Source organism: Pristiophorus japonicus, chromosome 16, assembly GCF_044704955.1.
Source record: "Pristiophorus japonicus isolate sPriJap1 chromosome 16, sPriJap1.hap1, whole genome shotgun sequence".
In the NCBI taxonomy this organism is placed as follows: domain Eukaryota; kingdom Metazoa; phylum Chordata; class Chondrichthyes; family Pristiophoridae; genus Pristiophorus; species Pristiophorus japonicus.
The window spans coordinates 134,561,148-134,574,239 of NC_091992.1; the positions used below are offsets into that span (position 1 = coordinate 134,561,148).

Below are 13,092 nucleotides of genomic sequence, written 5' to 3' on the forward strand. Positions count from 1 at the left end.
TTACAGAGATCTCGGGGGGTGCTGGGGTGGAGGAGGTTAGAGAGATCTCGGGGGGTGCTGGGGGTGGAGGAGGTTACAGAGATCTCGGGGGGTGCTGGGGGTGGAGGAGGTTAGAGAGATCTCGGGGGATGCTGGGGGTGGAGGAGGTTAGAGAGATCTCGAGGGGGGTGGGCTGGAGGAGGTGAGAGAGATCTCGGGGGGGGCTGGGGATGGAGGAGGTTACAGAGATCTCGGGGGGGTGCTGGGGGTGGAGGAGGTTAGAGAGATCTCGGGGGGTGCTGGGGGTGGAGGAGGTTAGAGAGATCTCGGGGGGTGCTGGGGGTGGAGGAGGTTAGAGAGATCTCGGGGGGGGCTGGGGGTGGAGGAGGTTAGAGAGATCTCGGGGGGGGTGGGCTGGAGGAGGTTACAGAGATCGGGAGGGGTGAAGCTGTGGAAATAAGGATGAGAATGTTAAAATGGAGAGGTTGGCGAATAACTACCCCGAATGCCTGAGCTCAGCGCCCCCCAGGACACGGACACCCCCCCCAGGACACGGACCCCCCCCCCCCACTCCTACCTGCAACAGTTGCATGTCCTCAGGATTCTCGGAGCCCGGAGTGTTCTCCAGTAAGATGGCAGACATGACCGAGATGTTGAGCCCCACCATATCCAGCTCGCTGTGCAGCTTGGCGACCTGCGGGTGGGATTGGGAAGCAGGGTAAACACACGCAGTGACCCGGGTACAACACTCACTGATCCGACGCGCTGTGGGCGGGGCCACAGTGTCCCGTGCATCGCCGGCCGGTTGCCCGGGAAACGCCCGAGCAGCACGGGTTCCTGCCTGCAACACACGCGGGGCTGAGGGGCTCAGTTCTCAGGCCCGCTGCTGGCGGGCGGGGCAGGGAATGAGAGACGGCGCCATTTGTGGAGTCTTCCTCTGCACCCCGGGGTTAGCCGGCGTCCATGGGGGTTGGGGGGGTGACAGCCAAACGCACTCCCGAGGGACAAGAACCGAGGTTTGGCCTCACTCCCGAGGGGCAGAGTCGGCCTCACTCCCGAGGGGCAGAGTCGGCCTCACTCCCGAGGGGCAGAGTCGGCCTCACTCCCGAGGGGCAGAGTCGGCCTCACTCCTGAGGGACAAGAACCGAGGTTTGGCCTCACTCCCGAGGGGCAGAGTCGGCCTCACTCCCGAGGGGCAGAGTCGGCCTCACTCCCGAGGGGCAGAGTCGGCCTCACTCCCGAGGGGCAGAGTCGGCCTCACTCCCGAGGGACAAGAACCGAGGTTTGGCCTCACTCCCGAGGGGCATAGTCGGCCTCACTCCCGAGGGGCAGAGTCGGCCTCACTCCCGAGGGGCAGAGTCGGCCTCACTCCCGAGGGGCAGAGTCGGCCTCACTCCCGAGGGACAAGAACCGAGGTTTGGCCTCACTCCCGAGGGGCATAGTCGGCCTCACTCCCGAGGGGCAGAGTCGGCCTCACTCCCGAGGGGCAGAGTCGGCCTCACTCCCGAGGGGCAGAGTAGGCCTCACTCCCGAGGGGCAGAGTCGGCCTCACTCCCGACTGCCTCTCGAAGGTGGATGTTTTGCGATACCGAGAAACCGCTGTAAGGGACGGCTGCGTCACCGCTATGTCTCCCGCCCCCCACCCCTCCTGATTTACCTGCTCCGGGACCAGCCTGGTGGTGTTCCTGGGTTGAGGAGTTCGGGAGGCTCCCGAGGAGACTGAAGACGTGGATGTGGGTGAGGTCTGTGAGTTCGCAGGCTGCGGGGCTGCAATCGGACCCTGAAAAGATAATGAAATTATTTGCAGCCGGATAATATAAGAACATCAGAAATAGGTGCAGGAGTAGGCCATTCGGCCCCTCGAGCCTGCACCGCCAATCAACAAGATCATGGCTGATCATTCCCTCAGTACCCCTTTCCTGCTTTCTCTCCATACCCCTTGATCCCTTTAGCCGTAAGGGCCATATCTAAACTCCCTTTTGAATATATCTAACGAATTGGCCTTAACAACTTTGTGGTAGAGAATTCCACAGGTTAACAATTCTCTGAGTGAAGAAGTTTCTCCTCATCTCGGTCCTAAATGGCTTACCCCTTATCCTTAGACTGTGACCCCTGGTTCTGGACTTCCCCAACATTGGGAACATTCTTCCTGCATCTAACCTGCCTAATCCCGTCAGAATTTTATATGTTTCTATGAGATCCCCTCTCATTCTTCTAAATTTTAGTGAATATAAGCCTAGTCGATCCAGTCTGTCTTCATATGTCAGTCCTGCCATCCCGGGAATCAGTCTGGTGAACTTTTGCTGCACTCCCTCAATAACAAGAATGTCCTTCCTCAGATTAGGAGACCAAAACGGCACACAATACTCAAGGTGTGGTCTCACCAAGGCCCTGTATAACTGCAGTAAGACCTCCCTGCTCCTATACTCAAATCCCCTCGCTATGAAGGCCAACATACCATTTGCTTTCTTCACCGCCTGCTGTACCTGCATGCCAACTTTCAATGACTGATGAACCATGACACCCAGATCTCGTTGCACCTCTCCTTTTACTAATCTGTCACCATTCAGATGATAATCTGCCTTTGTGTTTTTGCCCCCAAAATGGATAACCTCACATTTATCCACATTATACTGCATCTGCCATGCATTTGCCCACTCACCTAACCTGTCCAAGTCCCCCTGCAGCCTCTTAGCATCCTCCTCACAGCTCACACCGCCACCCAGTTTAGTGTCATCTGCAAACTTGGAGATATTACACTCAATTCCTTTGTCTAAATCATTAATGTATATTGCAAATAGCTGGGGTCCCAGCTCTGAACCCTGCGGCACCCCACTAGTCACTGCCTGCCATTCTGAAAAGGACCCATTTATTCCCACTCTTTGCTTCCTGTCTGCCAACCAGTTCTCTATCCACGTCAATACATTACCCGCAATACCATGTGCCTTAATTTTGCTCACTAATCTCTTGTGTGGGACCTTGTCAAAAGCTTTTTGAAAGTCCAAATACACCACATCCACTGGTTCTCCCTTATCCACTCTACTAGTTACATCCTCAAAAAATTCTAGAAGATTTGTCAAGCATGATTTCCCTTTCATAAATCCATGCTGACTTGGACCGATCCTGTCACTGCTTTCCAAATGCATTTAATAATTGATTCCAGCATTTTCCCCACTACTGATGTCAGGCTAACCGGTCTATAATTCCCTGTTTTCTCTCTCCCCCCTTTTTTAAAAAGTGGGGTTACATTAGCTACCCTCCAGTCCATAGGAACTGACCCAGAGTCTATAGACTGTTGGAAAATGATCACCAATGCATCCACTAGTTCTAGGGTCACTTCCTTAAGTACTCTGGGATGCAGACTATCAGGCCCCGGGGATTTATCTGCCTTCAGTCCCTTCAATTTCCCTAACACCATTTCCTGACTTGACTCTCGGTCCCCTAGTATTTTCGGGAGGTTATTCGTGTCTTCCTTAGTGAAGACAGAACCCAAGTATTTGTTCAATTGGTCTGCCATTTCCTTGTTCCCCATTATGAATTCACCTGATTCTGACTGCAAGGGACCTACATTTGTCTTCACTAATCTTTTTCTCTTCACATATCTATAGAAGCTTTTGCAGTCAGTTTTTATGTTCCCTGCAAGCTTACTCTCATATTCTATTTTCCCCCTCCTAATTAAACCCTTTGTCCTCCTCTGCTGAATTCTAAATTTCTCACAGTCCTCAGGTTTGCTGCTTTTTCTGGCCAATTTATATGCCTCTTCCTTGGATTTAACACTTTCCCTAATTTCCCTGGTTAGCCACGATTGAGCCACCTTCCCTTTTTTATTCTTACGCCACACAGGGATGTACAATTGTTGTAGTTCATCAATGTGATCTTTAAATGTCTGCCATTGCCTAACCACCGTCAACCCTTTAAGTATCATTCTCCAGTCTATTCTAGCCAATTCACGTCTCATACCATCGAAGTTACCTTTCCTTAAGTTCAGGACCCTAGTCTCTGAATTAATTGTGTCACTCTCCATCTTAATGAAGAATTCTACCATATTATGGTCACTCTTCCCCATGGGGCCCCACACGACCAGATTGCTAATTAATCCTCTCTCATTACACATCACCCAGTCTAGGATGGCCAGCCCTCTAGTTGGTTCCTCGACATATTGGTCTAGAAAACCATCCCTTATACACTCCAGGAAATCCTCCTCCACAGTATTGCTACCAGTTTGGTTAGCCCAATCTATATGTATATTAAAGTCACCCATGATAACTGCTGTACCCTTATTGCACACGTCCCTAATTTCCTGTTTGATGCCATCCCCAACCTCCCTACTACTGTTTGGTGGTCTGTACACAACTCCCACTAACGTTTTCTGCCCTTTGGTGTTTCGCAGCTCTACCCATATAGATTCCATATCATCCACGCTAATGTCCTTCCTCACTATTGCGTTAATCTCTTCTTTAACCAGTAACGCTACCCCACCTCCTTTTCCTTCCTGTCTGTCCTTCCTGAATATTGAATACCCCTGGATGTTGAGTTCCTAGCCTTGGTTACTCTGGAGCCATGTCTCCATAATCCCCATTACATCATACCCGTTAACAGCTATCTGCGCAGTCAATTCATCCACCTTATTACGAATGCTCCTCGCGTTGAGACACAGCCTTCAGACTTGTTTTTTTTAACACTCTTTGTCCTTTTTGAATTATGTTGTGATGTGGCCCTTTTTGATTTCTGCCCTTGATTTCTTGGCCCTCCACTCTTGCTTTTCTCCTTCCTACCTTTTGTTTCTGCCCCCTTTTTAGTTCCCTCTGTCTCCCTGCATAGATTCCCATCCCCCTGACTTTTTAGTTTAAACCCTCCCCAACAGCACTAGCAAGCACTCCGCCTAGGACATCGGTTCCAGCCCTATCCAAAAATCTATTGATCTCTGCCATGAATATACTCAATGGCTGAGCCTCCTCTGGGCTGAACAATTCCAGAGATTCACCTCCCTCTGAGGGAAGAAATTTCTCCTCATCTCAGTCCTAAATGGCCAACCCCTTATCCTGAGACTGTGATCTCCCAAACCCACGACCTCTACCACCTCGAGGGACAAGGGCAGCAGGTGCATGGGAACACCACCATCTCCACGTTCCCCTCCCAGTCACACACCATCCTGACTGGGAAATATATCGGCCGTTCCTTCATCGTCGCTGGGTCACAATCCTGGAACTCCCTCCCTAACAGCACTGTGGGAGCACCTTCACCACACGGACTGCAGCGGTTCAAGAAGGCGGCTCACCACCACCTTCTCAAGGGGCAATTAGGGACGGGCAATAAATGCCGGCCTTGCCAGTGATACCCACATCCCAGGAAAGAATAAAAAAATCTCCCTGTCTTTCTCCGACCCCAGCTCTGTCTCTCTCTCTCTCTCTCTCCGACCCCAGCTTTCTCTCTCTCTCTCCGACCCCAGCTCGCTCTCTCTCTCTCTCCCCTTCCCTTTCTCTCTCTCTCTCTCTCTCTCTCTCTCTCTCTCTCCGACCCCAGCTCGCTCTCTCTCTCTCTCTCTCCGACCCCAGCTCGCTCTCTCTCTCTCTCTCTCTCCCCTTCTCTTTCTCTCTCTCTCTCTGACCCCAGCTCTCTTGCTCTCTCTCTGACCCCAGCTCGCTCTCTCTTTCTCCGACCCCAGCTCGCTCGCTCTCTCTCTCTCTCTCTCTCTCTCTCTCTGACCCCAGCTCGCTCTCTCTCTCTCTCTCTCTCCCCTTCTCTTTCTCTCTCTCTCTCTGACCCCAGCTCTCTTGCTCTCTCTCTGACCCCAGCTCTCTCTCTCTCTCCGACCCCAGCTCGCTCTCTCTCTGACCCCAGCTCGCTCTCTCTCTCTCCCCTTCTCTTTCGCTTTCTTTCTCTCTCTCTCTCTCTCTGCGACCCCAGCTTTTTCTCTCTCTCTCTCTCTCTCTCTCTCTCTCTCCGACCCCAGCTCTCTCTCTCTCTCTCTCTCTCTCTCTCTCTCTCTCCGACCCCAAATAAGAAACGGTTTCCAGCGGTGGGAGGGTCGGTAACCAAAGGACACAGATTTAAGGTCATTGGCAAAAGAACCAGAGGCGACAGTAGGAAACATTCTTTTACGCAATGAGCTGTTGTGATCGGGAACGCGCTGCCTGAAAGGGCGGTGGGAGCAGATTCAATCGTAACTTTCAAACGGGAATTGGATCAATACTGGAAAGGGAAATGTGCTGGGCTGTGGGGAAAGGGCGGGGAGTGGGACTGATTGGATCGCTCTGTCACAGAGCCGGCACAGGCTCAATGGGCCCAATGGCCTCCTGCCGTGCGGTAGGATTCTAGGTCAGCTGTCTGACCTGTTGGGGCGTGGGAATGTGGGTTGGGGAGGGCGAGCAACAGGTTTTTGTTGGGTAAGGGTATCAAGGGATATGGGACACAGAGGGTGAGTGGAGATGAGGTACAGACCAGCCATGATCTCATTGAATGGGGGACAAGGCCTGAGAGACTGAATGGACTCCCCCTGTTCCTATTTAAAAATAAATCGGAAAACCTAGGCTGACCCGTCTTGTGTTTAAATAACTGTGTGGGATTGTTTCCCAGCGGCAGTGGGAAGTGTTACACCGACCGTACAGCCCAGAAACAGGCCATTGGGCCCACCGCTCCGTGCCGGGGTCTATGCTCCACACCAGCCCCCTCCCACCCCTGTCCATCTCACCCCATCACCATATCCTTCTATTCCCTTCTCCCCCGTGTTTATCCAGCTTCCCCTTAAATACATCGATACTATTCACCTCAACCCCTCCCTGTGGCAGCGAGTTCCACATTCTCACCGCTCTCTGGGTAAAGAAGTTTCTCCTGAATTCCCCATTGGATTTATCAGTGACTGACTGGCCCCTAGTTTTTGGCCTCGCCCAGAAGTGCAAACATCTTCTCTATGTCTCTATATTATAACCTCTTTCCCGGGTCCAAAGTGGATGACCTCACACTTTCCCGTGTTGAACTCCCTCTGCCACAGTTATGCCCACGCACTGGATCTATCAACGTCCCCTGGTAACCCACTCTCGCATCTACACGACTCACTGTGTCACCTCACATAGCGTCCTCAGCAAATATCCATATATGGCTCTCTATCCCTTCATCTCAGTCATTTGTAAATATAATTAAAACCCCAATTCCAGTACAGGTCCCTGGGGGTCACCATGAGTCAGAACATAAGAACTAGGAGCAGGAGTCGGCCATTTGGCCCCTCGAGCCTGCTCCGCCATTCAATAAGATCCTGGCCGATCTGATCATGGACTCAGCTCCACTTCCCTGCCCGCTCCCCATAACCCTTTACTCCCTTATCACTCAAAAATCTGTCTATCTTCACCTTAAATATATTCAATAACCCAGCCTCCACAGCTCTCTGGAACAGAGAATTCCTCAGATTTACAACCCTCTGAGAGAAGAAATTTCTCCTCACCTCAGTTTTAAATGGGCAGCCCCTTATTCTGAGACTATGTCCCCTAGTTTTAGTTTCCCCTATGAGTGGAAATATCCTCTCTGCATCCACCTTGTCGAGCCCCTCATTATCTTAAATGTTACAAGAAGATCACCTCTCATTCTTCTGAACTCCATTGAGTATATCGTTATATCAGCGCGCCCGTTAAGCCGCGCAGTGCTCCAGGGATCCCTGCAGCTGGTAGGCTGGCTTATAAACTGAGAAACCGCGCATGCACAGCTTGTTAACGGGGCCACACGGACCAAAAACCATTGTGGGGGTGATTGACCATTATCCCCACTCCCCGTCTCCTACCTTCCAACCAATTCCCGACCCATGCCAAGAGGTCGCCTCCAATTCCACGTACTTGCAATTTTACTAAGCCTCCCGTGTGGAACCTTATCTAATGCCTTCTGGAAGTCCCGATAAACAACACCCACAGACCCTGCCCTGCCCACCGCGTTAGTGACCTTCGCAAAGGATGCAACTAGGTTCATCACACATGACCCTTTACAAACCCATGCTGGTCTCACTCACGTTTTTCCTGGCACCAGTGGATTCCGCAGCAGGAGGGAACATTAACCCTTTCCGTTCCATCTCCGTGTACAGCTCCTGCACATCGCTCACATCGATCGGGCCCTGGTACGTGGTCGCCCAGGACTGCGGCACACAATGGGGGGAGAGGTGTGAGGACGGGTCTGTGGCCACACTACCCTTACTCATCCTTCCTCGCCCCTTGACCCGCCCTCCCCCCCCCTCCGACCCCCCCATCCCCCGCCCTCCCCCCTCACCCCGACCTCCCCACTGGCCCCGACCCCCCCTTCAACGGCCCTCACCCCGACCTCGCTCCCTCACCTCACCCCGACCTTCCACCCTCGCCCCGACCTCCCACCCTCGCCCCGATCTCTCCCCCTCGCCTCGACCTCCCACCCTCGCCCCGACCTCCCACCCTCGCCCCGACCTCACCCCGACCTCCCCTTCTCCTAACCTCCCCCTCCCTCCGCCCTTCCCCCTCCGCCCTCCCTCCCCCTCGCCCCGACACCCCCCCCTCGCCCCCCCCCCCCGACCTCCCCCCCCACTCCACCCTCGCTCCCCACCCCAACCTTTCCCCCTCGCCCCCACCCCCCTCCCACCGCCCCGACCTGTGACCCAGAGACCAAAGGTTGACTGCTGACTGTTGGTGCCGCCAGGAGGGAAGGGAAATTAAAACGTGGGCAAGGAAATTTGACAATGTTTTCTCATTCTCTTTTTTGAAAAGAGATCAGAGTGGTGTTTCTCAAACAGCAGGATGGTAAGTGAAGCTGGCATCAATCATAGGGTGACAAGTTTAATACCCATCCAGCACCTGCTCACTCTGTCCCCTACCCCACACTCTGATGACCAGACCTGGGGCAGGGGAACAGAGGGATCTAAGGGTACAATAGATCACTACAAGCAGCAACGCAGGTTAATAGGGCCATAAAAAGCAAACCAAGCTCTGGGGTACATTTCCAGAGGGATAGAATTGAAAAGCAGAGAAGTTATGTTAAACTGGTGTATGAGCCTGGTTAGACCACACTTGGAATGCTGGGAACAGTTCTGGTCTCTGCATTATAAACCGGATATACATGCCCCAGAGAAAGTTCACTAGGATGATGTCAGAACTGAGAGGATATAGCTATAAAGAAGGATTGAACAGACTGTTCGAGAGCACTTTACTCTCGAACAGAGAAGGCTGAGGGGTGAGCTGATCGAGGTGTTTAAGATTATGAAAGGGTTTGATAAGAGTCGGCTCAGAGAAGATGTTTCCACTTGTGGGGGAGACCAGAACTCGGGCCATAAATATCAGACAGTCACTGATAAACCCAACAGGGAATTCAGGACAAACCTGTGTGTATCTGCGTCACAAGGTCGTGGGTTCAAGTCTCACTCCAGGGCCTTGAGCACAAAAATCCAGGCTGACACTCCCAGTGCAGTACTGAGGGAGTGCCGCACTGTCGGAGGGGTAGTACTGAGGGAGTGCCGCACTGTCGGAAGGGTAGTACTGAGGGAGCGCCGCACTGTCGGAGGGGCAGTACTGAGGGAGCGCCGCACTGTCGGAGGGGCAGTACTGAGGGAGCGCCGCACTGTCGGAGGGGTAGTACTGAGGGAGTGCCGCACTGTCGGAGGGGTAGTACTGAGGGAGTGCCGCACTGTCGGAAGGGTAGTACTGAGGGAGCGCCGCACTGTCGGAGGGGCAGTACTGAGGGAGCGCCACACTGTCGGAGGAGCAGTACTGAGGGAGCGCCGCACTGTCGGGGGAGCAGTACTGAGGGAGCGCCGCACTGTCGGAGGAGCAGTACTGAGGGAGTGCCGCACTGTTGGAGGGGCCCTTTTTTGAATGAGATGTTAAACCGAAGCCCTGCTCTCTCAGGTGGACGTAAAAGATCCCATGGCATTATTTCGAAGAGCAGGGGAGTTATCCCCGATGTCCTGGCCAATATTTTATCCCTCAATCAACATAACAAAAACAGATTATCTGGTCATTATCACATTGCTGTGTGTGGGAGCTTGCTGTGCGCAAATTGGCTGCTGCGATTCCCACATTACAACAGTGACTGCACTCCAAAAGTACTTCATTGTCTGTAAAGCGCTTTGGGACGTCCGGTGGTTGTAAAAGGCGCTATATAAATGCAAGTCTTTTTTTACCCAGAGAGTGGTGAGAATGTGGAACTCGCTGCCAAAGGGAGGGGTTGAGGTGAATAGTATCGATGCATTTAAAGGGAAGCTGGATAAACCCATGAGGGAGAAAGGAATAGAAGGATATGGTGATGGGGTGAGATGGAGAGGGGTGGGAGGGGGCTGGTGTGGAGCATAAACCCCGGCATGGAGCGGTGGGCCCAATGCGCGGTTTCTAGGCCGTACATTCTGTGTAAAACCATATTTTTTGCATGTCAACAACAACTTACATTTATATTGCGCCTTGAACAAACTAAAATGTCCCAAGGTGCCTCACAGGAGCGATTATCAAACAAAATTTGACCCCGAGCCACATAAGGAGATATTGGGGCAGGTGAACAAAAGCCTGGACAAAGAGGCAGGTTTTAAGGAGCGTCATAAAGGAGGGGAGAGAGGTGGAGAGGTTTAGGGAGGGAGTTCCAGAGCTTGGGGCCCAGGCAACAGAAGGCAGGGCCAACGATGGAGCGATGGAGATTGGAGATCCTTACCTGAATGAGGCACAGGATGCGGTTCTGGATGGCGATGGGCGGGTTGTACTTGGGTTTCAGCACCTTGGCCAACACGTCCTTGACAAAGTCCTTCCTGACGATCAGCGAATGGAAGCTGGGACCACAGTTCCTCATACAGCACTCGATAAGCTGGCCAAAAAAACACATACCCCCCACAGGACCCAGTGAATCAGTGCCTGGGATCCTTCACCCCCACGGCAGGACGGGCGGGAGAAAGGGAGCAGTTCACCATCAATACTCCCCCCCCCGCGACACAGTACCAATGGGGGGGGGGGTGTCTCCCTCTGTCTCTCATTGTTTTAGTCCATTGCCCTCCCATTGGCCGGTTGTGTCCTGGAACCCTTGCACCAATTTACTAACTCCAGTTATGAGAGGACACAGATTGTGGGCATCTGTCAATCTCCATAGAATAACCCATCACCCCCACACTGGGCACTGAGAGTTACCACAGGGCTTGCTCACAGAGTGAGACCAGAGTTCGGGTCACTCTCCCTCCAACCCCCACATTATTCTTGTGAGCAAGGTCCCATCGTGGTTCAGTGGGTAGCACTCTCGCCTCGGAGTCAGAAGATCGTGGGTTCAAGTCCCACTCCAGGGACTCGAGCACAAAATTCCAGGCTGATACTCCCAGTGCAGTGCTGAGGGAGTGCTGCACTGTCGGAGGGGCTGTATTGAGAGTGCGCTGCACTGTCGGAGAGACAGTACTGAGGGAGCGCCGCACTGTCGGAGGGGCAGTACTGAGGGAGCCCCGCACTGTCGGAGGGGCAGTACTGAGGGAGCGCCGCACTGTCGGAGGGGCAGTACTGAGGGAGCGCCGCACTGTCGGAGGGGCAGTACTGAGGGAGTGCCGTACTGTCGGAGGGGCAGTACTGAAGGAGTGCCGCACTGTCGGAGGGGCAGTACTGAGGGAGCGCCGCACTGTTGGAGAGACAGTACTGAGGGAGCGCCGCACTGTCGGAGAGACAGTACTGAGGGAGCGTCGTACTGTCGGAGGTGCTGTCTTTCGGATGAAACATTAAACCGAGGCCCTGTCTGCCCTCTCAGGTGGGCGTAAAAGTTCCCACGGCACTATTTTGAAGAAGAGCAGGGGAGTTATCCAGGATGTCCTGGCCAATACTTATCCCTCAATTAAAATCACTAAAAACAAATTATCTGGTCATTATCACATTGCTATTTGTGGGAGCTTGCTGTGCGCAAATTGGCTGAACTTAGGACCCAGGCAGCTGAAGGCACGGCCACCAATGATGGAGCGATTAGAATCGGGGATGCTCAAGAGGCCAGAATTGGAGGAGCGCAGAGATCTGGGAGGGTTATGGGGCCGGAGGAGGTTACAGAGATAGGGAGGGTCGATGTTCGTGATCCTGGGTGGTCGCCATCGTGTTTACAGGGAGGTGCTGAGGGCTGTGCTGTGTGATCAAAGCTGGTGATTGTGCAAGGCCAGAGCGGAGAGGACAAGTGCCAGGAGGGAGCGAGGGAGCGAGGGGGCGAGGGGCAGGTGTGACGGAGCCCGTACTCACAGATAGGGTCAGGCTGACCTCCTTGTAGTTCCGATTTCCTGCGATTCTTTTCTTTAATGCTTTAACTGCATCTTTCGGCCTAGGACCAAGGGAACAAACATTGACAATTGGCGACACCCTCTTGCCCTGCACTCCCCCCCACACCCCGCTCACACCAATCAATGGCAGCGTGGAGCTCGGTTACAGCCACTGAAAGGTCAGCAAGCTGGGTGTGGGTGGGGTCAGAGGTCGGTGCGCTGGTAGGACCAATGAGCATTGGGGTCACAATTTGCTGATTTTTTTTAATAAGATGTGCTGAAGCCTTTGGCTCCCGCGCTGTGGCTCAGTTCCCCGGCACCTCGCCACAGGGCCACTCTTTACACGAGCCGTGTCAACGGGCTATTGTACCGTGGGTGGCAGCACAGTCCAGCCCAATCCCCACAGACACACTTCCTGGCAGGGTATGCACACCAGTGACCAGGGGCAGGACCCCTGGCTGATGTCGCCCTAACCCGGGGAACTGAGGCCAAACCAGCTGCCATCCATCGGTTCGGCACAGGCCCGGGAGTGAACCTGGAGACTGCCCGCTCTCCACAGCCCAGCACCAGATCAGCTGCCCCACCCGGCGCGCCGACCTGTGACCCCCGCCCCCGACCTGTGACCCCGGACCCTGCCCACACCCAGCGTGCTGACCGGTGACCCCTCGACCCCGCCCACCCCCGGAGCGCCGACCTGTGACCCCGGAACACAACAGCGCACTCACCTGACCCCCGACCTCGCCCACATCCAGTATGCCCACCTCTGACCCCGCCCGCACTCAACGTGCCCACCTCTGACCCCGCCCGCACTCAGCGTGCCCACCTCTGACCCCTGACCCTGCCTGCATCCAGCGTAGTGCCTTCGAACCCTGGCATTGTAGCATTATTACATTTATTGCACATCAGGCATTTATTTC

General features: G+C 53.9%; 1 protein-coding gene across 1 annotated transcript in view; it reads right to left on the bottom strand.

The window, feature by feature from the left end:
* The window catches only part of LOC139226234 (TOM1-like protein 1), a 60,091-nt gene that overhangs the window by 29,503 nt on the left and 17,496 nt on the right, over window positions 1-13,092 (bottom strand). The window contains exons 3-7 of the mRNA XM_070856856.1: window positions 12,177-12,237; window positions 10,621-10,770; window positions 7,973-8,095; window positions 1,637-1,759; window positions 557-673 (exon numbers count right to left, since the gene is read on the bottom strand). Coding sequence (XP_070712957.1) covers window positions 557-673; window positions 1,637-1,759; window positions 7,973-8,095; window positions 10,621-10,770; window positions 12,177-12,237 — 574 coding nt within the window. The remainder of the gene's footprint in view (window positions 1-556; window positions 674-1,636; window positions 1,760-7,972; window positions 8,096-10,620; window positions 10,771-12,176; window positions 12,238-13,092) is intronic.